Here is a 27,632-nt window from a genome sequence, read left to right as displayed (position 1 = left end):
CACTGATTAATATCTTTTGTATTGATGCAATATTTTGACAGCCCCAGTTTTTCCCATCAGTATCCCGTTCTGTAGTAAAACACTTTGATAAATACTAGATGTGAGTACATGTATGTCGTATCTGGCCGATACTGTCATCGGTTCATCCCTATAATGAATTGATTTAAAGGGAAAATTTCGATTGAAACATTTTCCTCTGCTCATTTCCCACAGACCCTGGGTCAGCAGCTACTTCCAAACTTTCCCGATGCACATCTACTGTCTCCCCGTCCCGGATGTGAAACAAACCAGGAGAAGAAGCCAGAAGAAGAGACCATGATGCAGGAATCTGAGTTACGTTGGATGAACATCTACATGTTTCTAATGTGGAATAAATGCAGGAACTTCCTGTGAATTTCTCTCCGATACTAAAGACACAAACCAGGAAAGATTCAGACAAAATGTGAACTTTAATAGAATAATATATAGCACCTTTTTGGAAACTGTTTCATTATTACTATAATTATGTGTATTTATTATATATTATCATAAACCGAGGCAACAGGCTGAATCTGTGTTGTCGTCAGGTTGCTGATGTTTATTGAGAACAGATGTGAGCTGCTCAAACAGAACTGGTCCCAGTATAAACTCTGTCACTTTAAATGGTTTCAGACTGACCTTTTAAATGCATCTCCAGATTAATATCTGTGTTTTGACATGTTTAATTTACAGCTGAAGAGATTTTATGCACCTTCAGATGGAAAATCCTTCAATGGTGGTTCGGTATTGACCCCCACTGGGGGGGGGATTTGGTCACTTTGATGTAGCTTGAAAACAAAAAAAGATAAATAAGAATAAAAAGCCATTTGTGGATTTATATAGAGGAGTAGGAATGTAAATATTCCATTAAAACAAATTTTAATGTAATGCTTTTCTTTCTTTTACACACAATGTTGTTTGGTTTTTTTTTTTTTACAATATGAGTAAACAATTACAAGACCAACTCGAATAACAACAAAATATGCTGCATTGATTGATAATATTTTTACAAATATAACAGATCAGAAGGTGAATTGTGGATTAATTATTGATGATTCCAGTGACCATCTTCCAGTATTTGCATTAATGCAAATAAGTAAGAAAAAGGATGCTCTGCCAAGATGCGGAATAATAAGACAGATAAGAGAACAATCAATACAGGTATTAAAAAACAAACTAAAGTGCTTTAATTGGCGTAAGGTATATGTAAATGACATAGATGAACCCTACCACGCTTTCATAACAGTAATAAGTTCCCTTTATGACAAACCAGTATTTGTTCTTTTAAAAGTCTTTTTTTGTTGTTGTTGTTCGAAAAAATAAATAAAATGAAATAAAAAATAAACTGTTAAAAAATGTCATGTGGCAGGAATAGCTGACTATTTCATTTTTATATAATGTATCATATCAAATGTGGCAGTCAACCTTTGGGAATATAGACCATGCATGCATGTTCTAGAAACACATTTATAAACATAACAAAGGGTTGAAAAAACAAACCCCTTTTCAGTTATTACACTTCTCTGCAGTTTTATACCGTATATGGTCCTAAAATCAACATCCAGAACGGTGGACAACAGATACTAACAGAAAACTATTTTTCACTGCTTGTCCTGAACGCACCATGACGCTGTAACGTCATGCGTCACCACGCCGTTCAAGCCCTTCTCTGCGTGCGTGCGTCACTTCGCCCTGAAACGCAGACATCATGGTGAGCTTTTACTTTTATTTATCCTCCTGTAATGTCGATAGAAGAAGCAAAAGCCCGCTATTTCTGCGCTAAATATAGCGGGTCAACCTTGCACACAGCTTCTGAGCTGTTCGCGTTGCTTTTGTTAGTTTAGGCTGATTTTTGTTAACCGGCGAGCAAGCACATGGGCGTTCGGGCTGCGCTAGCCGCTAAGCTAACCTCTGACTAATTGTTTATTTTAATTACTAGAAATCTAACCGGTTTACTTCCATTAACATTTTATTAAATGTTTGTTAAATATTGCTTAAACTGTTTACCTTCTAAATGTTAATGTTAATAGCAGCTGGCCTGTTAGCATCTCAGGTTAGCCTGTTAGCTGGGCTTTGTGGCTGTCAGGCAGGAACAAATCAGACAAAACGGGCATTTATCAATTATCAATCAATAATTAATCAACTTAGTTGAGGAAGAGGGCTATATCCTACATATTAGTATTTTATTGGTCTCTTTACATGTCTGTACTTAAATGGTTTTTCTATTTTTTATGAGTTAATTGTGTGAAATCTTGTAGCGGTTTCCATGCTGAAGTGAGAGGGGCTTAAATGCTGCGTTCAGGGGCACTCGGACCAAATCTGTCTTTTTGTAGGAGGGCTGTGACGACATGCTTTTGTCCCGATTTGGTTCGATTCCGATTTTTTGGGTGCTGATTCGATCTAAATTACAATTCTCACGATTCTTCTATATTGCTGATTTTTGTAGATTAAAAACAAGCAAACAAAAAAATGTACAAAACTTATTTTGCTTGTCATTTTCTTGATTTCAATTAGGAAAAAACTAAACAGTAGCTAGACCATCATTCTGCTGCTATAATGTCCAGTGAGACAAGTAAAAAGATCAATAAAAACAATAAAAATTACTTAAATTTTTATAATGGATTAGTTTTATATATTTGGGGGGGGGGGGCAATCAAAAACAAAAAAATCTATTTTAAAATTGTGATGCAAAAAAATCCTGATCCTGATTTTTCGATTCGATTTTCCCACCCCTAGCTTGTAGCACCATGAAAACTATTTTTCAGTTTTTTAAGACAAGAGTGAAAAAAAAAAAAAAATTCATCTCGAGCCTTCAGGCCCCTTTAAACATCTTCTGATCTGATGTGAATTTGCTCTTAAAATGACTTGTTCCTGTTTCTGTAACAGGAACAAATGATTGTTAGAGGATGGTCTTGGTCCACTGAGGTTTTAACAAAATACTTGTTCATTTTAAGTCAGTGTTAGATTTATCTTAAATATAGAAATGTATAGAAAATATAGAAGTGTGGTGAGATGAGTGGTTAAATATAGAAAATAATGAGGAATAACAGATTAATGTTGGTACTAAACTGAGCTGAGGTGTATCTCATCGTCGCCTCCTCATGGTTTAGTTTTTGTCTTGCTCTGCAGGCGTCCTTATCGATGGCCCCGGTCAACATCTTCAAACATGGAGCAGATGAAGAAAGAGCAGAAACAGCTCGTCTGGTAAACTTGTTGAAACCAGAAAAGGTTTTTATTTCTTAACTTGCAAATAAAACACAGCTAAGAGTCGACTTGTTGTCTTTTCTCTTCAGTCTTCTTTCATTGGCGCCATCGCCATCGGAGATCTGGTGAAGAGCACTTTGGGGCCAAAGGGGATGGTAGGTCATTTTGAACATTTTTAACACAGTAAATCTTAATTTTATTCATGTCACAAACAAAAGAAGAATCCAGACTTTCACAACTTTTCCTTGTACATGGCGGTCATTTTTAGCATAGTTTTGTTTTTGCTCTGCAGCAGATATTGTAGCCTCTCTCCTCTCGTCTTCCCCCTCAGGATAAGATCTTGCTGGGTGGCGGGAAAAACGCCACAGTGACAGTAACTAACGATGGCGCAACCATCCTGAAAGCCATTGGAGTCGACAACCCGGCTGCCAAGATTCTTGTTGGTGAGTAAAGAAGCTGGACGACCGGTGGCTCTGACCACATGACGCCGGGCATCAGGACACTTTACAAACTGAGAACAATAGCTTAGTATGATTATCACAATTATTGGGTGTTATTCCCCAAAACCTCTGTAGAAGTGGAGATAAACGTTTCACCTTCATTCATTAGAAACTCTTTTTCTTTGTGTCATGTGAAGCACAGCTTTATTTTTCAGCTTTCATCCATTTTCAGACTAAAACTTGATCCGACTTGTTAAAATGGTTGTTTTTACAGACATGTCAAAGGTTCAGGACGATGAAGTCGGAGATGGGACGACCTCGGTCACCGTGCTCGCCGCGGAGCTGCTGCGGGTAAACATCCGTTCAGACCGTTGCAGCGTCTTCATGCCGCTCTCTAATCGTCTCCTTTTCTGCGGCAGGAGGCGGAGCTTCTGATCGCCAGGAAGATTCACCCTCAGACCATCATCTCCGGCTGGAGGAAGGCGACTCAGACGGCCAGGGAGGCTCTGAGGGATGCTGCTGCAGACCACAGGTCAGTCAGAGTCCTGCAGAAATGTGATGAAAACTCTGCTGGTCCCTGATGAAGCTTTTTATTTTTTTGTTTTCATTCATTTTTATTTTTGTGATTCTTTTATTTATTGTTTTTTACCATTTTATTTAATTTTTATAAATAATTTGTTGTTTTTATAATTATAAATTATGTTCAATCAATCTTTTACATCTTTTAATTTTTTAAAAACATGAGAACATTTATAAGATGTAGGATCCGATTTAACATCTTAATTATTTTCATGTAGCTAAATATAGAATATTAAATAAACCTTAAACTAAATAAGTCGTTTAAAATGATTTTGATTCTGAGCCGTCGTCATGTTGGTCTTTTTATCCTGAGCGTCTCGGATTTATTTAATCTCTCCCGTCTCCATAGCAACGACCCGGCTCGTTTCCAGGAGGATCTGCTGAACATCGCCCGCACCACACTGTCCTCTAAACTACTGACGCACCACAAAGACCACTTCGCCAAGCTGGCCGTGGACGCCGTCATGAGGCTGAAGGGCTCCGGGAACCTGGAGGCCATCCACGTCATCAAGAAGCTGGGAGGCAGCCTGACCGACTCCTACCTGGACGAAGGTGAGGTGACCTCATGTGGGCGGAGCTTGTGTTTTGGAAGGGTTGCAGAGTTATAAGGTCTTGTGTTTCTGCTCTAATCAGGTTTCCTGTTGGACAAGAAGATCGGCGTGAACCAACCAAAGAGACTGGAGAACGCCAACATCCTGATCGCCAACACCGGCATGGACACGGACAAGATCAAGGTGCACGCACGCCAAAAACTGAGTGGCACGGAAAATACACGTTTGCTTTGTTTTAGACGTTGTTGCGTGCAGTCGAAGCTTCGGCTCGTCGTTCATGGTTTGGTTTGTGTTTGTTTGTCCGCCAGATCTTCGGCTCCAGAGTTCGCGTCGACTCCACGGCGAAGGTTGCCGAGATCGAGCTGGCAGAGAAGGAGAAGATGAAGGAGAAAGTCGACCGGATCCTCAAACACGGCATAAACTGTTTCATCAACAGGTACACACACACACACATCCTGGAGACGAAAAGCTCAGCTGCAGGTTAAAAGATTAACAACTTTATTGTCACTGTAAAACATAACGACATTTATTCAGCAGCAACATTAGTTAAAAGGATAAAAATAAAACTCCATTACAGAAGCAACCAATAATCTATTAAGATCTATTGTACAGCAGCATACTTACAGAATATGGAGGACGTGTAAGTAACAATAGATGTATATAATACTTATTTAATATGCGTATTGTCCCTAAATATACATTTACATACATGAATTGTCCGGTAGGGGGCGCCAGAGCTCTACAGACACTTCAGGAGAATTCTGTCCTCTCATAAAAACTCCCAACATTTCCAACTCCAGCCGTTATTTTACACGACTAGCCATCAGAAGATGCTACACTGTGCTCATAAAGGGATGGACATGGTCACCAGCAACACTCAGGGAGTCTATTGAGGTTAAACCATGTCATGGTAGTACTAACCTGGTGTTTCTCCATTTCAGTCCTCAGGCCCCCCCGCACTGCATGTTTTAGACATGATCCTCCTCCAACGCACCTAAGTCAGATTATTGAACGTCCTCATCAGGTTCTTTGCAGCCTGTTAACGAGTCTTTGTTTAATTCAGGTGTGTTAAAGTAGGGTTGCCTATAAAACATGCAGGATAGGGGGCCATGGACCGGAACTGAGAAACACTGACTAAAGGGACCGAAGTCTGACAAGAAGACCTCCCCACCACCATTCCACCAGCAGCGTTGATCCAAGGCAGGATATATCCATGTTTTCATGATGTTCCCGGTGCTGATTCAACTTCCTGTTGCCTTTCTGTCGTCTCCGTCCCCTCCCGACTGCTTAATTCTACTGTCCATCCTGCAGTTGAACAGCGGTGAATTATCTTCGGAGAGCGTCTCGTTTCTGTTGTTCCCGTTCTAGATGGTAGTATCCAGAATGTTCCTGTTCTGAATGGTAGTATCCAGAATGTTATTCCTGTTCTGGATGGCAGTATCCAGAATGTTGTTCCTGTTCTTGATGGTAGTATCCAGAATGTTGTTCCTGTTCTTGATGGTAGTATCCAGAATGTTGTTCCTGTTCTTGATGGTAGTATCCAGAATGTTGTTCCTGTTCTTGATGGTAGTATCCAGAATGTTGTTCCTGTTCTTGATGGTAGTATCCAGAATGTTGTTCCTGTTGTTGATGGTAGTATCCAGAATGTTGTTCCTGTTCTTGATGGTAGTATCCAGAATGTTGTTCCCGTTCTGGATGGTAGCATCCAGAATGTCGTTCCCGCTCTTGATGGTAGTATCCAGAATGTTCCCGTTCTGGATGGTAGCATCCAGAATGTCGTTCCCGCTCTTGATGGTAGTATCCAGAATGTTCCCGTTCTGGATGGTAGTATCCAGAATGTTGTTCCCGTTCTGGATGGTAGGATCTAGAATGTTGTTCCCGTTCTGGATAGTAGGATCCAGAATGTTGTTCCCGTTCTGGATGGTAGCATCCAGAATGTTGTACCCGTTCTGGATGGTAGGATCCAGAATGTTGTTCCCGTTCTGGATGGTAGGATCCAGAATGTTGTTCCCGTTCTGGATGGTAGGATCCAGAATGTTGTTCCCGTTCTGGATGGTAGGATCCAGAATGTTGTTCCCGTTCTGGATGGTAGGATCCAGAATGTTGTTCCCGTTCTGGATGGTAGTATCCAGAATGTTGTACCCGTTCTGGATGGTAGTATCCAGAATGTTGTACCCGTTCTGGATGGTAGTATCCAGAAGGTTGTTTCCGTTCTGGATGGTAGTATCCAGAATGTTGTTCCTGTTGTTGATGGCAGTATCCAGAATGTTGTTCCTGTTGTTGATGGCAGTATCCAGAAGGTTGTTCCCGTTCTGGATGGTAGTATCCAGAAGGTTGTTTCCGTTCTGGATGGTAGTATCCAGAATGTTGTTCCTGTTCTTGATGGTAGGATCCAGAATGTTGTTCCTGTTGTTGATGGCAGTATCCAGAATGTTGTTCCTGTTGTTGATGGTAGTATCCAGAATGTTCCTGTTCTGGATGGTAGCATCCAGAATGTTGTTCCTGTTCTTGATGGTAGTATCCAGAATGTTATTCCTGTTCTGGATGGTAGTATCCAGAATGTTGTACCCGTTCTGGATGGTAGTATCCAGAATGTTGTTTCCGTTCTGGATGGTAGTATCCAGAAGGTTGTTTCCGTTCTGGATGGTAGTATCCAGAATGTTGTTCCTGTTCTTGATGGTAGTATCCAGAATGTTGTTCCTGTTGTTGATGGCAGTATCCAGAATGTTCCAGTTCTGGATGGTAGTATCCAGAAGGTTGTTCCCGTTCTGGATGGTAGTATCCAGAATGTTATTCCTGTTCTGGATGGTAGTATCCAGAATGTTCCTGTTCTGGATGGTAGCATCCAGAATGTTGTTCCTGTTCTTGATGGTAGTATCCAGAATGTTATTCCTGTTCTGGATGGTAGTATCCAGAATGTTGTACCCGTTCTGGATGGTAGTATCCAGAATGTTGTTTCCGTTCTGGATGGTAGGATCCAGAATGTTGTTCCCGTTCTGGATGGTAGTATCCAGACTGTTGTTCCTGTTCTGGATGGTAGTATCCAGAATGTTGTTCCCGTTCTGGATGGTAGGACCCAGAATGTTGTTCCCGTTCTGGATGGTAGGATCCAGAATGTTGTACCCGTTCTGGATGGTAGGATCCAGAATGTTGTTCCCGTTCTGGATGGTAGTATCCAGAATGTTGTTCCTGTTGTTGATGGCAGTATCCAGAATGTTCCAGTTCTGGATGGTAGTATCCAGAATGTTGTTCCTGTTCTGGATGGTAGGATTCAGAAGGTTGTTCCCGTTCCGGATGGTAGGATCCAGAATGTTGTTCCTGTTCTGGATGGTAGTATTCTGGGGTTTTTCTTCTCCTGGATTTTCTCACCATTCATCTATTCTGCGGTGAAGAGGAATACTTAGCAACATTCCTGCTTCCGGATGCTGATCCGGATCACTAAGTTGGACCAGGACCGGTTCTGTGAGAAGCATCATGAAAATCCTTCTGGCGTTTTTTACATGAAGCTTTGAACAAACGCGACTTCCTCGGTAGAGGTTCTGCTCGTCTGATGCTGAACTTGAACTTGCCGCCTTCCTTCATTCCTGCTTCCTGTCTTTAACTCTTCCTCCTCTTCCTCGTCTTCTTCCTTGCAGGCAGCTGATCTACAACTATCCGGAGCAGCTGTTTGCTCAGGCTGGCGTCATGGCCATCGAGCACGCCGACTTCGCCGGCGTTGAGCGCCTCGCCCTCGTCACTGGTACGCATCGTAGCTTTCATTCAAACTTTTTCCAAACGTGTCCAGAAGTCCTCCGTCGTCTCGGCAACGCTGATGTCATGTGTTTGATGTGTGTTGATCAGGCGGCGAGATCACCTCCACCTTCGACCACCCGGAGTTGGTGAAGCTGGGTCACTGCAAGCTGATCGAGGAGGTGATGATCGGGGAGGACACACTCATCCACTTCTCCGGAGTCTCTCTGGGTGCGCTGAATCTTTTTTAGATAAAAATGCCGTTTTTAGACTTTTCAGTCTAGTTTTTAAACCTCGCCGAAGCCCAGAGCCGCCACTTTCAAAGGTTTTAAATCACGTTTTTACTTGTAGTAAACTTTATAAGTAAAGTTTCCTGCGCTTCCCCTTCCTCCCTCAGGTGAGGCGTGCACCGTGGTCCTGCGGGGAGCCACTCAGCAGATCCTGGACGAGGCTGAGCGTTCGCTGCACGACGCTCTGTGTGTGTTGGCTCAGACCGTGAAGGAGCCTCGCACCGTCTACGGGGGAGGTACACATCCGGGTTAATGCTCTGAAAGTCACACCATAGCTTATAGTGTCTCTGACCCCCCACACCCCCATACGGTCTCCTCATCAGGCTGCTCCGAGATGCTGATGGCCAAGGTGGTGACTGATCTGGCCAATAGGACACCAGGAAAGGAGTCTGTTGCCATGGAGTCGTTTGCTAAGGCACTGAGGATGGTGCGTTTTGTTGTCGTTGACCACAAAGTCAGACGTTAGTTTTCTGTTCGCTAATCAGTTTTGTCCTCCAGCTGCCGACCATCATCGCAGACAATGCCGGCTACGACAGCGCCGACCTGGTGGCTCAGCTCAGGGCCGCACACCAAGACAACAAGAGCACGTTCGGACTGAGTGAGTGAACCAACATCCACCCGTATAAAGCCGAATCATCTCCAATCCTGACAGATTTTTATTCCCAGTATGAGATAAACATTTCACCTGCTGAAACTGAGATCTGATGGGAACTCTGATGTTGAGCATCATCTGGAAACATCTGGAAGACAGGAGAGCAGCTGCTGGAGTTGTAGGACAGGAATGTTCATTTTTGCTTGCTTACATATGTAAATGTAGATATCTGTTGTCACACATTGCGTCCCTCGTACTTCGATACATCTCTTATGTTGACGTGGTTAAGTCGGTTCATCCACTAGGGGGCAGTGCCGAGTTTAGCGTTTATCCCTATAAAGTCGTTTACAACTGTCCAAAAACACCAGAAGAAGAATAAAATCACACTTTTTTTTTTGTTTTTCTCAACTTCATTTTCTTTAGGTGCTTTTTATTTTGTGGTTTCTGAATCATCGTCTTTATGCGCCTCCTCTTCTATAATTTGTTCATTTTTGCTGGTTGTGTGTCAGCTATGTAGCTCGACACTGCCCTCGTGACTTCGGGTGATATTGCTCCATTTTCTGCGTCACCCGACTGAAACAGACCAAACTGCTCATAATGTACGGAAAAGTACGGAAGTGTCCTGTCTGCACACGCGTGTTGCACGTCGAGCACATAGACCGTGTATGAAAGATGGACGGAGGCTCCGGCAGTTAAAAGTGAAGCCTACGCAGAAGTGTATAAAACTGCAGTTCCCCCTTCATCCACTAGGATGAAGGGGGAACTGCAAATCCCCATAGACTCCCATGTTAAAAAGACGAACTTCACAGCAGAAATAAACATGTTTACAGGCTGGTTTAAAAATCCATTTTAGGTTTAATAGGTCAGGTTTACCTTCATGACAACTGTGGGGGGAGTGAATTTTTTTCTAACTCGCCCGTTTAAAGGTAATTTAATCTCGAAGTTTGGCATATTTAGGGGCGTGTCCTTATGATTGACAGGTCCCCGATCTCCCGCTTCAAGTCAAAAGAATGTAGAACAACCGCGGTTTTTAGCCGGTTAGCTTTAGCCCGCTTACCTCTGTTAGCTGGTTAGCTCCTGTTATCTCCGGGTTAGCTCGGTTAGCTCTTAGCTACAGAAAGCTCGGAGTTCGCTCGATGTCAATCATCCACCATGACGCTCACAGCCCCCCTCTCAGCTCCACCTCTTTGCCCATATTTGTATTTTCCGGGCGAGACAACGCACATGCCCCTGCCAAGATGGCGATGGTAGGAACCGCCCACTGAGCTTCAATTCAGCTCTTCAGAAACCTACGGGTGACGTCACGGAGGCTCCGCCCACCTTTTCTATACAGTCTATGGGCATCAGTAGATCTTAAACATCCCTCATCTGGCCTGCATGCGACAAAGCCGTGTTGTCATGAAGGATGCAGGCCGTGGTTTAGCGTTGTCTTGCTGAAATCTGCAAGATCTTCTCTGGAAAAGACATCTGGATGGAAGCAGATCAACAGTGACGAAATGTTTTCAATCAAATGATAAAACGCCTCGTATTTATCTTCTACTGGGAGTAAATCTGGGTTCAAGAGATTCACTATTTATTGTTTTGTCTTTATTTAAATTAAAAACTGATTTTTTTTAATGTTTTACTTTGTTTTTGTTCGGCAGACATGTCTGAAGGCTCGGTGGGAGACATGGTGGAGCTCGGCATCACAGAGTCGTTCCAGGTGAAGCGTCAGATGCTGCTGAGCGCCTCCGAGGCCGCCGAGATGATCCTGCGAGTGGATGACATCATCAAAGCTGCGCCCAGGTGAGGCCCAACGTTCGCACCATCACCTGTTTTACCTCCATCACTGTAAACCAGCTGAAGTTAACGCGGATTGGTTTGTTTTTGCAGGAAGCGAGTGCCCGATCAACACCCCTGTTAGAAGCCGGAGAGACGCGGGGGGAGGGGCCTGACTTTTATTTATCACCTCTGATTGGTCCACATTTAAGAAAACGCTCCAGTTTCTGTTTCAACGCTGTTCCACGTCACTGTGGACGTACCGTGCAGGCTAGCTGTTAGCCGTCTGGTGTCTGACGTGTAGAGAGGAAGTTTGGACTTTATTTGTTTTGTTTACTGAAATAAATGAACTAATACTGCTTTGGTTTTTTTTTTTGTCATCTTTGTGGTTATTTAACGTAATTTTTTAATGTGATTTACTTTTTATTCTAAGATGAAAGAAAAAGGGACTGTATAAATATTCCTATTTATATTACAAATACATCAAATAGAAATTATAATTAGGACTCCTGCAAACATTGAAGTTGCCCATAAAAACAGTCACTGATATATTTTTAGTCATTCAGACGAATATGTTTCATCTGTTAGTATAGAACAATCCTGACTGATTTTAAATAATCATTTTGTCTTAAAATTATTTTTTTACCATGTAGTTTGCTGATTAGCTAACATCAAAGTTACAGTGGAGGAATCAGTGCCACCTGGTGGTAAAGATTATTACAGCAGTGTAGTGAAACTACGGTGGCCGTCAGTGGCCAAAATTCTTTAAGACTTAAATTTTCAGACATGTTTTTGTGTGAGTGGATCCAGTGATGTACAACGATGACCTGCTCCAGGTAACTATTCTGTCTTCAGTGCTTTCAAGGTCCCAAACAAAGCTGCTACTGCAGTTTTAAAGCTTCACATGGAGTTGTTTGTCCATTCAGAAACACCGTAGAAAAAATGATGGCAGCTGCCATGTAGGTATGTAGACACAAGTAGATGTAAAATCCTGAATGAAAATCAAGTTAAAATGATTATATTTTCAAAGAAACTGTTTTATTTTTGTCACTGATCCATTTTGTCACACCGTTAAAGTTGGTCTGATCGGATGAGACCAAACCTGAACTTTATGGACGTCCATCCAAGCTGTGTTAGGACAAACGGACTAAACGCCCCCAGAAAGAAGAGAAGATCAGTAAAGTTATGAGGTGGGAGCATGATGGCATCTACCAGAGTGACAAAACTAGAACAAGGATGTGCTTTTCTTTCTTTGGATGGTGAAATCTGCTGAAATTTAATGTCGACAGCCACATTAGAAATACAAAAGATAAAAAGTTTGTGTTCAGTACTTCTTTTTTTTTTTAATACCGCTTATCTGTTTATTTGTTTGATTTTTAATATACATACAAATTATACATTATTTATTTATTGCTTAAATATGCTATTTATTTTTATATATTCCTGAAGCTGCAAGTTTTCTATTGGATATTCCATCTGTTTGGCCACTCAGGTTTTTACTTGTTTTTATTTATTTTAGAAAACTGAAACCATAACTTGCATAGAGTGATTGTGATCAATCCACTTCTTATTTTTTTAAAGAAAGCTTTAAATTTCTAATGATAGTTGGTTAATGATTAACTTTTATCTCCAAGTCTGTTGATTTCAGGCCAAACGAGTCCTCATCAGGTCAAAGTGACCGAGACCGTCTCGTGTCAACACACCAGCGTTACACAACCGTAGTGTCAACAAAAACACTGGTCTGTTAGCACAGTAGAAAGTTTTCTTAGAAACTTTAGTTTCACATCAGCGAAGAACAAGAATCCATCAGATTTTATTGGCTTTAAGAAAGAAATTCACAGAGATGTAATAATAAACTTTATACGGCCCTGATAATAAATGTTATGGTAATTTAGTAATGTGAACGTTTGTTGGATGATAAAAATGTTTGAATATTCACAGAAATTTTAAAAACAATTTGGTTTGATTTTCTGAAATTTTCATTGGTAAACTTGTTTTGAAGAAATTTAATTTAATGTAAAATAATCAGATCTGACAGAATTTAGCAGGAAGTGGAGCATTCAGTTTGCTTGGTTATGGAGGTGTGTTCATGTAATGGTGGGGGCGGAGCTTGTTGGATTAACTCCACCCAATACTGGGCGGCTAAAAGGCCACATGTAGGCCATAAAACCTTTTATAAAACTCATACATTACAGTTTATTGACTTTATACTGTATTTTTAGTGAAATGTTCATGTTAGAGAAATAAATCTGACAGTGGAAGATTTCCTCACTTGAAATCATATTAATTTATAAATCTGATTGGATTATAAATCCTGTATTTATTCCATATTTGATTGAAAACCAAAGTTTAAACCTTTTTTTGTTTCAAAAACTTGCATTATTATTATTATTGAAATTATCAATATTATTACAATCAATACTATTATTTACTTCGATGTTTTTTGCAGCAGCTTTTTAGAATTATATGTTGCAACTTTTGATAAATGGAAAAAATGGGGGGACGGGGCCTGAGGCCCCAGTAGAGCCTTTTATTTAGCAACACACCTGGCATATACTGTATTCATTTCATTCATCAAATCTTGATTTAAATTCTTTCTGTATTTTCTGATTAACAAGATTTTAAAGGTAATTCTTCACCTTTTACGTTCTTATCTAAATAGTTTTTCATCTTAATTAAAAGATAAATTATCTTTTTTTTTTTTTTTTTTTTTTTTTTTTTTTACTTGTGAGAAAATTAGATGTACTTCAGTCTCCTACATACATCCTGACATTATTCACAAATGAAGACGGTATAAAGTAGACAGAAAACATTTGAAAACGAAGATGCTGCTGATGCAGAACCTGTCAGGCTTTTTTATAATTAATATTGATCACTGATTCCTCATGACAGAACTGCTCCAGCTCCTCCAAGCAGGTCGGGTTCTGGTGGTAATCAGACAGTTTGAGGTCTGGGCTTCAACCCGGACATTTACATGTTTCACCTTGAGCCACTTAATCATGTTTAGGATCATTCATATTGATAGATCAGCCACTGTCCCAGGTCCAAGTGGAAACCGTGGGAGGTTTGCCTCATTAGTTTGTATTCAGTAAGTATAATATAAACTTTGCTGATGAAAACAGCTTGATAATAAAAGATTACTTTTTAGTTAATTAATCACAGTTGTGAAATTTGCTTCTGCATGCGGTCCATCTCTGCTGGAGGGCAGACAGATGCCATGTTTCAGGAACAGCTGTGGGGGTAACGCCTCATTCATGCTGGATGGAGAAGACGGATATGCAGACAGAAAGACACTGTTGTCCGTCTCCTGCATCAGTTTTGCACATTATTCATTCTTTTTCAAAGGAGGTTAGCTATCCATCGCTTGTCTTAGAAAACCGAGCAATTCCACCAGAAATCCAGTAGGGGCAGTACTGAGTTGTAAGGCTCTCACACAACCAGCGAAGGGAAACAACCAGAGAAGAAGAAGACAATGCCGCAGAAACAACAAAACGCACATAAAGCTGATGCACCTGAGAACAGCAACAGACTTAATGGTTTTGTTCTTCTTCTGGTGTTTTTGGGTGATTGTGACCAAGAGCGATGCATTTATGTGGACGTGAACTCAGCACTGCCCCCGAGAGGATCAGCTGACTGGCCAACATAAAGATGAATGGAAACATGAGGGCAGTTTTGTGTGACAATGTCTAAAAAAAGAAAATGCATCCCTATCTTCATACATACGGGAGAATTTAAGGGTGTTACTCAAGTGGTTCATTTTTGTGGACTGGAGCCCAGGAGCTCGAGACCTGGGCCCACCTCTGTAACCACTAGGCGACCACTCCCCCCACCATGATGCCGCCACCACCATGCTTTAGACTGGGGATGATGTGTAGGTGGTTTGCACTACTTTTCCTGAATAGACTAAACATTTTATTTGAAGCCACCTGAACAGTATTCCTCCTTTCTGGTGTTTGGATTCTCATGGCTGGATTATTGATTTATGGCTTTATTGCTCAGATAGATATGATATTCAGAGTAACTCAATGCAAATCTCTTCTCCAGAATTTCAACCTGGACTTGCCTTTAACATATGGTCTCATTTCATGTTGTGTTTTAAATGGTCTGGTACTGCTTCAACGTGTAGATGGAAATTTGGGGTGGATTTTCTCTCTGTTTCAGCAGAGTTTCAGATCCAATCAGAGCAGCAGTTTGCTCTGATAAGCCTCCACAGCATCTGCCAAGCAGCAGTCTGACGCTCGGCCACTGATCAACATGTCCAGGCTGCTGTTCCTGCTGCTCTGCTCAGGGATGAGCTCAGCGCTGGTCAGGTAGGACAACACACCCTTTAGTTTTCTTACCTCCACCGAGGAGGTTACGTTTTCACCGACGTTTATCTGTTTGTTGGGGTTCAAGATAACTTTAAAAAGTTATGGACGGATTTTCATGAAATTTTCAGGACTTGCTGGAAACGTGAAAAGGAAGAACTGATTTAATTTTGGTGGTGATCCGGATCACCGTTTGGATCCAGGAACGCCTTGGCGGATTTGTGCTCATCGAGTGTTTTTCTAGTTTCTTCTAAATTAAACTTTTCCTTCAGTGTTTTTCATTTAAGTTGGTGATGAAGGCATGTAATTAAATAATTTGTTCTGTACATAACATGTGCACACGAACAATACAGACACAGATTAAGCAGCTTAATCAGATTGTAACTTTAGAGGAGATAATAACTAGATTAATGTCAATTCAGTTCAACCCAGCTTTATTTGTACAGTGCTATGTCACAACTACGTCATCTCAGGGCTTTTTACAGACACATCAATTCCTGCCCTTTCATAAGAAATAGGAAGGAAAACCAACAGATCGCATCTATCCTTGACTTGCATCCAATCCCCCTGAGCTGCACAAGGTGACAGTAGAAAGGAAAAACCTCTGGCAGAGCCCGGTTCAGGGAGGGAAGTCATCTGCCTGGTCTGGTTTGGGTGAAGAGGACAGCAAAAAGAGAACAACTTGCTTTGTATTTCTCTTTTGGATTCATTTTTACTGATTGTTACTGGAGTATTCCACTAGGGGGTGCACTAGAGAACTCCGACCAGATTGTTTAAACATGGCAACAATAAAGTAGGTCAGTATTTGGTTAAGTGTGAGTCAGTTTGGACCTGAACAAGCTTTTTATATCTGTTGAACCTGTAACCATCTCAAACTGGTCCCTGTACAAGCCCTACTGGTCACTGGTTTATTGCAGCTCACAAACTCGTAGCATTAATTTTTAAGAATGAACACAAACGATGCTTCAAACAAACACAATATGTGAAGCAGCCATGATTAGCTGTGTTTCCATTACCCCATGAATGGTGCAAAACCTGAATACCAGAATATCTGAGAATACCTGAAAACCAAATATCACTAAAATGTTTTTACAATCTCATGAAGGGGCTTTTCAGATGTGTTGATATCAAACCATATCGCAGTAATGTAACAGAAACACTTTCCGTATTTGATAAACACATCGGACGTGACGCATGGGCACACATGACCAGTTAATTCCAGTTAAAGATGCCTCTGCAGGACTTCTTTTGTCTTCTGATGAGGACAGCAGAAACAGCGGGAGTGGAACCAAAATGTCTGCTTCAAAACGGAAAACATTTTGTACCTCCAGCTTCCTCAAAGTGGAGTCTTGTGGGACGAGATTTTACATAAATAAACACTATTCAATGGAAACACCTCCAAATTACAACTGTACTTGTGAAAACAGAAAAGTCAGTTTTATTTTGTGTACATTTGTAGTGGAAATGCAGCTACAGATGCGTGAGTTTAAAGGCATATAAAATATATTCTTTGCCTGAAACAGGCATGTTCCCAGTCTTTCTGCTAAGCTAATCTGCTGTTAGCTTAGCAGCCCAGTACCATAACTGCAAGTTGTGTTTTTAATTGTTTTGATAATAGCAACAAAAAATAAAATGTTGTTTTTGATTGTACTAACGACTTCCCACACAGGATCCCTCTGAAACGGGCACCTTCAATTCGTACCCAGCTGCGTGCTGAAGGGCAACTAGAGGAGTTCCTGAAGGATCATCGTCCTGACATGTTCAACCGCCGGTACGCCCAGTGCTTCCCACCCGGCACGCAGTCACTCAGGCTCGGGCGCTCCAGTGAGAAGCTCTACAACTTCATGGATGTAAGTACGGCAGCAATGAAAAGTCTTTTTATGTAAAGATTAAAAAATGGCCAATTTGAAAAAAGTGTTGCAGTTCATCAAAAATTCCTCTGGAGGTCAGTGTTTGCCACAGAGTTTAATGGTTTTATACGATCCATTTGTTGGTCACTAAAGGCCCATTTCTGCTCCTTTACGTATGGAAACGGGGCATCCGTTTCACACATTATCGTACATCTGCTTCAATGCATCTTTAACATTGTCATGGTTGTACAGTCAGTTTATCCACTAGTGGACAGTGCTGAGTTCAGAGTTCACTTTCACGTTTTCAGACTGGTTGCTAGCGGTAACGTACCAATATAAGGTTGTTTAGAACCGTCCAAGGAGACCAAAATAAGGATACAAATAAAATCACAAAGTTTTAACCTGACATCAACTTCTTTTGTGTCTTCTTCGGGTGCTTTTTATTCGGTGGTTTCTTCCATTGACATCATATATACATAGACGCCTCATTGTAGGCTGAAGAGTGAACGAGCCTTTCCGCCATATTGGATGGGTCACCACCATATTGGATGGGTCTCCGTTTTTGAGTCAACGTAGTTTCCCCACATAACTGTTTTCAGTGGAACAACGCGTAAATATTACACACAAACAAAACACTTTTCTACAGAACTGGTTTATAAATAATGTTAACACAGTGAATATTCTACGAAATGCAAATGATAAATGTTACTCCAATGAGGTGTTCATGGAAAAATATGATATTGATGCTTCACAAAGAGACTTTTACATGGTAGCATGATTACCTCCGCCAAGGAGGTTTTATTTTTACCGACTTTGTCTGTTTGTCTGTTTGTGTTCAAGATAACTTAAAAAGTTATGGACGGATTTTCATGAAATGTTCAGAACTTGTTGGAAACGTGAAAAGGAAGAGCTGATTTAATTTTGGTGGTGATCTAGATCACCGTTTGGTTCTAGGAACTTTTTAAAGGCCTTGGCGGAGGTTTATGCTCTTGCAGTGTTTATATAGGTAACTGTAACTTTGACCAGATGAAAATAGATAAATCCAAATGCATCAATAAACAATCAAACGTGTTAGTATCAAATTAATTTCTACGTGTATTTATATTGTAGCTAACTTATGTCTTTGTTAAATAGCATTATAAAAAATATTTTAGCATAAAAGCATGTTGTTTAAATGTTTTACAGTGTTCTGTATCATATCATATCTCGGCCCTTTGTAACAAACCAAACTGTGAGAAAAATCTGATAAAAGTGGTGAAATCATTGTTGTGGTTGTGCCAACACCTTCCTTACATGTAAATGGAGGTGCATGGGAGACCCATCCAAGATGGCGGCACAATGAGAAATTAACTTGTATAGGCAGCGTGATATGATGCGGCATCTATGTATATATGATGTCTATGGTTTCAGATTGTCATCATCATGTTCCTGTTCTTCTTCTTCTCTGGTTTCTTCCTTTCTCTGGTTGCATGACAGCTGTACAACTCAGTGCTGCCCCCACGATTTCTGACAGTATTAATCTGTTTTCTGCATCCAGTGACAGATAGCTATGCCTCTTGAAAATGGATGAAATAACACTCGAAACCAATGCAGATGGACAAAACTGTCTGTCTGTCTTTGTGTCCGTCTTCTGCCTCAAGCATTAATGGGCCTTTATTGTGAAATTTCAATTAATTTTTTCTTTTAATCAGATGTGAAGATTAAAATTAGATGTTTTAATTCTGATTTATGTTCAGATTAAACAAATATTTCCATAAAAGGGATCACATTTGAGGTTAAAAATAGTTTATATATCTGTACATATATTTATCCCCCCCCCATAACAGTGTAGCATCATTAACATGTATGTCTCCTGTCTCAGCAGGTCTCCCTGGCCGGGAGTAGCAGTTCCTGTTGTCTGTTGTCTTTCTGTCCTCTTCCCCCCACACAGCAGAGGCAGATGGCTGCCTGTCCTTGAGCCGGGTTCTGCCGGAGGTTTCCTTCCTGTTAAAAGGGAGTTTTTTCCTTCCCACTGTTGCCAGTGTGCTTGCTCAGGATGGGAGATTGAGTTGGACTCAACTCAATCTGTTGGTTTCCTTATATAGGCTGTTATGAATTGGCCTTCATTATGTTTTCCCCTCTGTCTGTAAAGCGTCTTGAGATGGCATTGCCGTGATTTGACGCTATATAAATAAAGTTGAATTGAATTGAATTGAATTGAAAGTATGTCCAGATCAACAAAAAAACTATATAAACTACCTGAGAAAGGCCGACGCCATGAACATGATTTCTACATATTTTTGTTATTACTGATATTCAACACGGTTCTTAATAAATCCCATCAACAAGCTAAACAATCAGTGAAAGCTGCATTTATCAGTGTTTACTTGTTTGTTTTAACCACAAACGTGTATTTGTGTGTGCCAGGCTCAGTATTTTGGGGAGATCAGTTTAGGGACTCCAGCGCAGAACTTCTCAGTGATTTTTGACACTGGATCAGCTGATCTGTGGGTGCCATCTTCCTACTGCATCAGCCAGGCCTGCGGTACGACATAACACAAAATACACACTGCTATGCAACCCCATGTCTGTGTTAGAAAGTCACAGGTGAGTTTGTGGGTCAAAACGACACGACTTTGTTTTAGTTTGTTTCAGACTTCTGATAAGAAGTTCAAGGTTTTATTGGTGTTTGTGGGTTGTTCACATGTACAGTTCTGGGCCTTTTATTATCAGCTCCACCTTGCTCGAACCATGTTGATCTCCTTTTTCATCAGAACTACATTATTTGAATTATTCTTGGTGTCAAAGCTTCAACAAGATGGAGAGCTTTTGCTCCATATTGACATGAAGCATCAAACAATTGCTGCACATCATGATGAGAATCTCCCGTTCCACCACATCATGATGAGAGTCTCCCGTTCCACCTCATCATGATGAGAATCTCCCGTTCCACCTCATCATGATGAGAATCTCCCGTTCCACCTCATCATGATGAGAATCTCCCGTTCCACCTCATCATGATGAGAATCTCCCGTTCCACCTCATCACCATGAGAATCTCTCGTTCCACCTCATCATGATGAGAATCTCCCGTTCCACCTCATCATGATGAGAATCTCCCGTTCCACCTCATCATGATGAGAATCTCCCGTTCCACCTCATCACCATGAGAATCTCTCGTTCCACCTCATCATGATGAGAATCTCCCGTTCCACCTCATCACCATGAGAATCTCCCGTTCCACCTCATCACCATGAGAATCTCTCGTTCCACCTCATCACCATGAGAATCTCCCGTTCCACCTCATCACCATGAGAATCTCCCGTTCCACCTCATCACCATGAGAATCTCCTGTTCCACCTCATCACCATGAGAATCTCTCGTTCCACCTCATCATGATGAGAATCTCCCGTTCCACCTCATCATGATGAGAATCTCCCGTTCCACCTCATCATGATGAGAATCTCCCGTTCCACCTCATCATGATGAGAATCTCCCGTTCCACCTCATCACCATGAGAATCTCCCGTTCCACCTCATCACCATGAGAATCTCCTGTTCCACCTCATCACCATGAGAATCTCTCGTTCCACCTCATCATGATGAGAATCTCCCGTTCCACCTCATCACCACGAGAATCTCCCATTCCACCTCATCATGATGAGAATCTCCCGTTCCACCTCATCATGATGAGAATCTCCCGTTCCACCTCATCATGATGAGAATCTCCCGTTCCACCTCATCATGATGAGAATCTCCCGTTCCACCTCATTATGATGAGAATCTCCCGTTCCACCTCATTATGATGAGAATCTCCCGTTCCACCTCATCACCACGAGAATCTCCCATTCCACCTCATCATGATGAGAATCTCCCGTTCCACCTCATCACCACGAGAATCTCCCATTCCACCTCATCATGATGAGAATCTCCCGTTCCACTTCATCACCATGAGAATCTCCTGTTCTACCTCATCACCATGAGAATCTCCCGTTCCACCTCATCATGATGAGAATCTCCCGTTCCACCTCATTATGATGAGAATCTCCCGTTCCACTTCATCACAATGAGAATCTCTCGTTCCACCTCATCACCATGAGAATCTCCCGTTCCACCTCATCATGATGAGAATCTCCCGTTCCACCTCATCATGATGAGAATCTCCCGTTCCACCTCATCACCATGAGAATCTCCCGTTCCACCTCGTCATGATGAAAATCTCCCGTTCCACCTCATCATGATGAGAATCTCCCGTTCCACCACATCCCAAAGCTGCTCTGCTGGATGTAGATCTGGTGACGTTGGAGGACAGTGAACTCATCGTCATGGTGGAGATGATGTGAGCTTTGTGACATGGTGCATCATCCTACTGGATGTTTCCATCAGAAGATGCTACACTGTGCTCATAAAGGGATGGACATGGTCAGCAGCAAAACTCAGGTAGGCTGTGCTGGTTTGCTGTTGATGCAAGGCAGGATGGATCCATATTTTCAAGATGTTTGATGAATGTGGAGCTGAACTGGAGACTCATCAGACCAGCAACGTTTCTCCATCTTCTATTGTCCAGTTCTGGTGAGTCTGTGTGAATTGTAGCCTCAGTTTCCTGTTACTGACAGGAGGGAACCCGGTGTGGTCTTCTGCTGCTGGAGAACATCTGCTTCCAGGCTGGATGTGTTGTGTGTTCAGAGATGATGTTCTGCATATCTTGGTTGGAACTAGTGCTTATCTGACTGTTGTCTTTCTATTACCTCAAACCAATTTGTTCAAAATGAATAAATCCCCTTTCTTCTTCATTCTGATAACCAGTTTGAACTTCAGTACCAACCATGTCTACGTGAGTTCCTGCCATGTGATTGGCTAATTGGATATTAGACTTAACAAGCAGTTGAACAGAAGTTCTTTTGAAAGTGATGAAGTCATTATAATGTGTGTTTACAGCATTACACAGGCGCTTCAAAGCGTTTCAGTCAACTTCTTTCCATCATGACGGTCGGACATTTGGGATTCATTATGGATCAGGACACCTGCTGGGAGTTATGGGCAGAGACACGTTGAAGGTAAATCCTCTGCTTTGCTGATTAAGTTGGATGCTTACAGAACTGACCCATCTCTTCTATCTGTTCCAGATTGGGGATCTGGTTGCCTTGAACCAAGAGTTTGGCGAGTCTGTGTATGAACCTGGGGCGACTTTTGTGACGGCAAAGTTTGATGGCGTTCTGGGATTGGGCTACCCAACCCTTGCAGAGATCCTTGGAAATCCTGTGTTCGACAACATGATGGCACAGAAGATCGTGGATGAGCCTGTCTTCTCCTTCTTCCTCACAAGGTCTGTTTTTCAGAGTGGGAACAATAGTTAAGCTAGTTTACTATGAAACCTAAAGAACAAGGAGAGTTCTTGCTTCTACCTCTGCAGCCTTCATCACTTTTGTCAAGTTCTTCAATAAAGTTTAAAGATGAGCACATATTAGTTGTATGAAAGGAGTTAGCTAGAGATAAGACAGGAGTCAACATCAAACTGACTTTTACTGGCTGGAGAGATCTCAGAGAAGAGACAGGAACCAAGATGGAGGCCAAGTAAGGCATCAATAGGAGACACATGACAGAGAAAATATTCCAAAGTTCCTAATTAGCTGCTGAAGTAATGTTCAATAAAGCAAGAATGAACAGTTTTGAATCATTGCTTAAAATCTGAGGGTCTTGGTTCACTTACCAGTGAATCCTGGTGCAATTTGCTTTCAGTGTGAAATGAAATGGATCGGATGGACGCCCAGTGAAGTGAAGAGAGTCCTGGCCAATCAATAAGCTAGATTTCCTGCTCCCTCCTTTATTCTTGGTCACCAGTCATTTTGAGGAATTTTCAGGTGGTTTGGTCCGCTTGACTAAAGGGTACAGTGTAAAGCTTCATTTCCATCAGCAGGTACACTTCATTACAGGATAGTTCATTGTTGTACAGCCAACAAAAATAGTAGAACAGGCTGGATTGGATATTAAGGTTCCTTCTTAATTTTCCTTTGTGGAAAGGCAAAGAAACTCATCCCAGCACCACCTCAACCAGTACCTGTTGGTGGAAATGAGGCTAAAGCAAAACAGAAGAGTTTGCTACGTCTGTTCTGTATATAAAAGACCTTTGCATACTTTGGGATCTGTATATCCACCAAAAGATTAAGAAAATTCAAAGGCCCAAGAATAGTACAAAGTTTGGCCAGGAAATCTAGAATATTTGTGTTTTAACATTAGTGTATACTAGCAATTTTCAACTCTCTTTGTATAAAATGTTATGACAAGACTTTCAACTGTTAACCTGTTAACTATAGACTCTGAGTTTTCAGGAGGTTCCCAGAAGTTTGAAGAGATTAATTAAACCAGTTTCTATTTCTATATCTGTTTCTTTTGACTCCAGGAGAACAAGTACCAGCAGCCCAGAAGGAGAGCTGTTGCTAGGTGGAAAAGATGACTCCCTGTACACCGGATCAATCAACTGGCTGCCTGTGACTTCTAAAGGATACTGGCAAATCAAGATGGACAGGTAAACTTTTACTTGCTGAACTTCACATGTGTGTTACTGTTAATTTATAAACAGCCACGACCATATTGTTGTATAAACCAACACTCTGACAACAACAGATAACAGCCAGCTTGCTGACTGTTGGCTTATCCGCAAAGAAAAATGTTTCACAAACCATAGAAGATGATGAACTATGTTGTCTTTCAGTGTGGCTGTGCAGGGTGTCAGCTCGTTTTGTCCTAATGGATGCCAGGCGATTGTTGATACAGGAACTTCCCTTATTGCCGGACCAACCAATGACATCCTCAGTCTTCAACAGCTTGTTGGAGCGACGCCAACAAACTTCGGAGAGGTTAAGAAAGATCTAATTATATCTGTTTATATATTTTAGAAAGCTCTCTATTATTTTTACAGCATGTTTAAATTAACAACATACTTGATATGTAACTGACTTCAACCTTTGCTTGTCATTAACCAACATTTCCTGTTACCTAGCATGAAATAACATTTGCTAGCAACTAGCATTAACTTTCAGTTTGCCAGCCAGTTAACAGTTTACCTTAACTTTAACCCCGCCTACCCCCATTAGCTTGTTAGCTCCTTTTAGCTCCAGGTTAGTTGATTAGACACAGGAAGCTCTAAGCTAACAGCACACCTTAGCTTTAGCCTGCCTACCTCTGTTAGCTGTTAGCTACAGGAAGGTCATAGTTTGATAGATGTCAATCATCCACCCCCACGCTTACAGCCACCCTCTCAGCGCTACGTCTTTGCACAATTTTTTATTTTCCCGTAGAGACGACATGCATAATGCTGCCAAGATGGCGATGGTGGAAACCGCCCACTGAGTTTCAATTCAGCTGTTCAGAAATTCATCCATATCTTTATGTGCAGTCTATGGACTGTGAGCATGGAGGATGGATGATTGACACTCATCAAACACTAAGAACTAACAGAGGTAACCTGGAGTTAACCAGCTAATGAGTTAAAGCTGAGGTTAGCTGGTTAAAAACCATGGTTGTGCGACCTTCTGCCTTTTTGCCACCAGATATTATCTACTGTCAATCAAATGGACACGCCCTAATTATTGCCTTGTGCAATTAAAGCAATCAGATTTTCCTTAATTGGGCTATTTGTTATGAATTGGCTCAAACTGATGCGTCTATGAAGTGCCTTGAGACAACCCTGATGTGAAGTGGCACTATGCAAATAAAGTTGAATTATACAGAATTTCCAAATAACATCTGAACTGCAGTTACAAGTCCTTTGGGGCTAATGGTAAAGTCCAGTGGCTAAAGCTTGGTGTGTAATTTACTATAAGACATTTATATAAAAGCATATTCAAGCTGACTATATGAATAACTTGTTTTGAGCTAGTCCGGGGCTTCCTGATCCTCCCAGTGAGTCATTATTTTGTCATCCAGTGCAATAGCTGTAAATCCTTACCACCTGATCTGTCATGTTAGCGATTTCTGGGGGGAAATCCTACATTTTTGCTTGTGTCATGTTGATTTTTTTCCCCTTCAGTTTATCATTGACTGTGCCAGGCTGTCCAGTTTGCCTCATGTGACTTTTGTCCTGGGTGGAAATGACTACACACTGACATCTGAGCATTATGTCAGAAAGGTGAGTTTGCTGCTATCAGACTTTTAAATGGGGTACAAATTGACTTCAGAAATCTTTTAGACAGAAGAGTTTAGACTTTATAATTGTAGCAGTCTTAAAGTTATAATTATAAATTCAGTAATTCTTTAAGAATTTGATTTTTTGAAAAAAAAATTTCATGAACATGAATATTTACAGTTTTTCCATCTTAATAATTTCTGCTGTTTCAACTAAATTCTTACATTTAATTGGTTAAATTAATTAAACATTTGCTACAATTTATTTGAAATATCTTTCTTCAGGTATTAATCCTCACCAAAAAGTGTATTCAGAAATGATTAATTAGTGCCATATTATAAATCATTGGTTCCACTTAGGGGCGGAGCTAAAGAGGTAGTAGTCGCCACCTCTGAGATCTGACTGGATATCCCGGGTGATTGACAAGTCACTTATGGGATGGCTGAAAAATCTTTCCATTCCTGCATGTACCACCAGTATCCTAATACCAGTAGTTTCTGGATTAGTCATCCCTGTTCAAGTACGACTAATGTCACGTAGGGCTGCTAACTTGATGCTAGCATGAAGCTACGTAGCAGTCCTAATCTAGCTCTATGCTTACACTACATTAGTTTTAAGATAATGTGAAGAAACCGTGTTATATTCAGTTTTCTGTGAGTGTGAGGGACTAAACATGTAATGTAAATCAAGATTTTAACATTAGAGCTAAAAATGAACTACCTATATATCCATTTTCTGTGGCTTATCCGGAGTCGGGTCACAGGGGGGCAGCAGCCCAAGTTGGAAAGCCCACACCTCCCACCCACATTTGCCAGCTCATTGGGGGGGGGGGGATCCAGGCATTTCCAGGCCAGCATAGAGACATAACTCCTCCAGCTTGTCCTGAGTCGCCCATGGGGCCTCCTCCAGGACAGACGTGCCTGGAACACCTCACCAGGGAGGTCCAGGAGGCATCCTGACCAGATGCCCGAGCCACCTCAACTGGTTCCTCTCGATGCGGAGGAGCAGCGGCTCTACTCTGATCTCCTCCCGGATGACCGAGCTCCTCACCCTATCTCTAAGGGAGAGCCCGGCCACCCTGCAGAGGAAACTCATTTCAGCCGCCTGTATACGAGATCTCGTTCTCTCAGTTACGACCCACAGCTCATGACCATAGGTGAGAGTAGGAACGTAGATCGACTGGTAAATCGAGAGCTTCGCCTTCTGGGTCAGCTCCTTCTTCACCACGACAGACCGGCGCAGAGTTTACATTACTGCAGACGCCACACAGATCCGCCTGTCGATCTCACACTCCATCTTACCTGACTCGTGAACAAGACCCCGAGATATTTAAACTCCTCCACTTGGGGCAGGACCTGACTCCCGACCCGATAGAGGACTAAGCTAGTGCTACATGATCCAGGAGGCTATCAAAGGCTGTTAGCTGATCTGAAAGAAGCTAGAGCATGAAAACGCGGAGGAATATGTCCTATAACCAGTCTGATTTTGTTAAGGAAGATATAATAATGAAAAGAAAGGAAGATATTTAACTTTTTAGTAAAGAGGATGGACTCGTCAAGTAGAGACGGACCCCAGCAACCTGACAGCTCCCAACACGGAGCTAGTATTCAAGGATCCAGTCTACCACCAGACAGTAAAGCAGAACTGATCCCCTCCGAAGATATACTGACAAAACAACCCTAAACAATCTTATTGAACTTTTTGCAAATAGTTATTGATCCTGATTATTAACAATAAGATGGTTTATTTCTTTTGGTCTCTCACGTGACCACAGTTACGCCAGCAGTGTTGGGGAATTTCTTCTCCTTTCTTAGTAGATGAAGAAGCCTCGGCCATCTCTATGTATAAAGATCTAGTTTTCCAACTGGTTCCAGTCAAAAATCACACGAACACATCAGTATCATTCCAACTGAACTATTAGGGGAACCACTTTTAAAATATTTGAACTTGAATAACATTTCTGATTCAGGATGCATAACGACTTGTGTTACACTGATATGAAAGCCTCCACCTCTTTGTCTGTCCCCATCAGGAGATGCTGGGTGGCAGAGAGCTGTGTTTCAGTGGTTTCATGTCCGTGGACATCCTTTCCCCCGAAGGTCCTCTGTGGATTCTGGGAGACGTATTTCTGACTCAGTACTACAGCATCTTCGACAAAGGACAGGACAGAGTTGGCTTTGCCCGAGCCAAACATCCAATGGAATAATAACCA

At 41.6% G+C, this 27,632-nt stretch overlaps 2 protein-coding genes across 2 annotated transcripts; both read left to right on the top strand.

The window, feature by feature from the left end:
- The first annotated feature begins 1,677 nt into the window (after nt 1-1,677).
- Nucleotides 1,678-11,520, top strand: cct2 (chaperonin containing TCP1, subunit 2 (beta)). Its single transcript, XM_079262956.1, has 16 exons — nt 1,678-1,729; nt 3,148-3,222; nt 3,312-3,377; nt 3,554-3,665; nt 3,937-4,013; nt 4,082-4,194; nt 4,591-4,793; nt 4,875-4,975; nt 5,101-5,228; nt 8,428-8,531; nt 8,633-8,752; nt 8,919-9,047; nt 9,135-9,238; nt 9,310-9,409; nt 11,047-11,188; nt 11,276-11,520. Exons 1-16 carry the CDS (start codon nt 1,727-1,729, stop codon nt 11,304-11,306), a joined length of 1,608 nt encoding a protein of 535 aa, XP_079119082.1. The 5' UTR covers nt 1,678-1,726; the 3' UTR covers nt 11,307-11,520.
- Nucleotides 11,521-15,415: 3,895 nt separating this feature from the next.
- Nucleotides 15,416-27,626, top strand: nots (nothepsin; the record flags this gene model as incomplete). Its single annotated transcript, XM_079263056.1, has 9 exons — nt 15,416-15,471; nt 17,138-17,318; nt 19,725-19,842; nt 22,234-22,352; nt 22,422-22,621; nt 23,696-23,821; nt 24,008-24,152; nt 25,325-25,423; nt 27,453-27,626. 9 exons carry the CDS (start codon nt 15,416-15,418, stop codon nt 27,624-27,626), a joined length of 1,218 nt encoding a protein of 405 aa, XP_079119182.1.
- Nucleotides 27,627-27,632: the final 6 nt, after the last annotated feature.

The sequence above is a fragment of the Telmatherina bonti genome (genome assembly GCF_933228915.1).
Source record: "Telmatherina bonti genome assembly, chromosome: 23".
NCBI lineage: Eukaryota > Metazoa > Chordata > Actinopteri > Atheriniformes > Telmatherinidae > Telmatherina > Telmatherina bonti.
The sequence above is the reverse complement of the archived record's forward strand: the minus strand, read 5'-3'. Positions and strand labels throughout refer to the sequence as shown.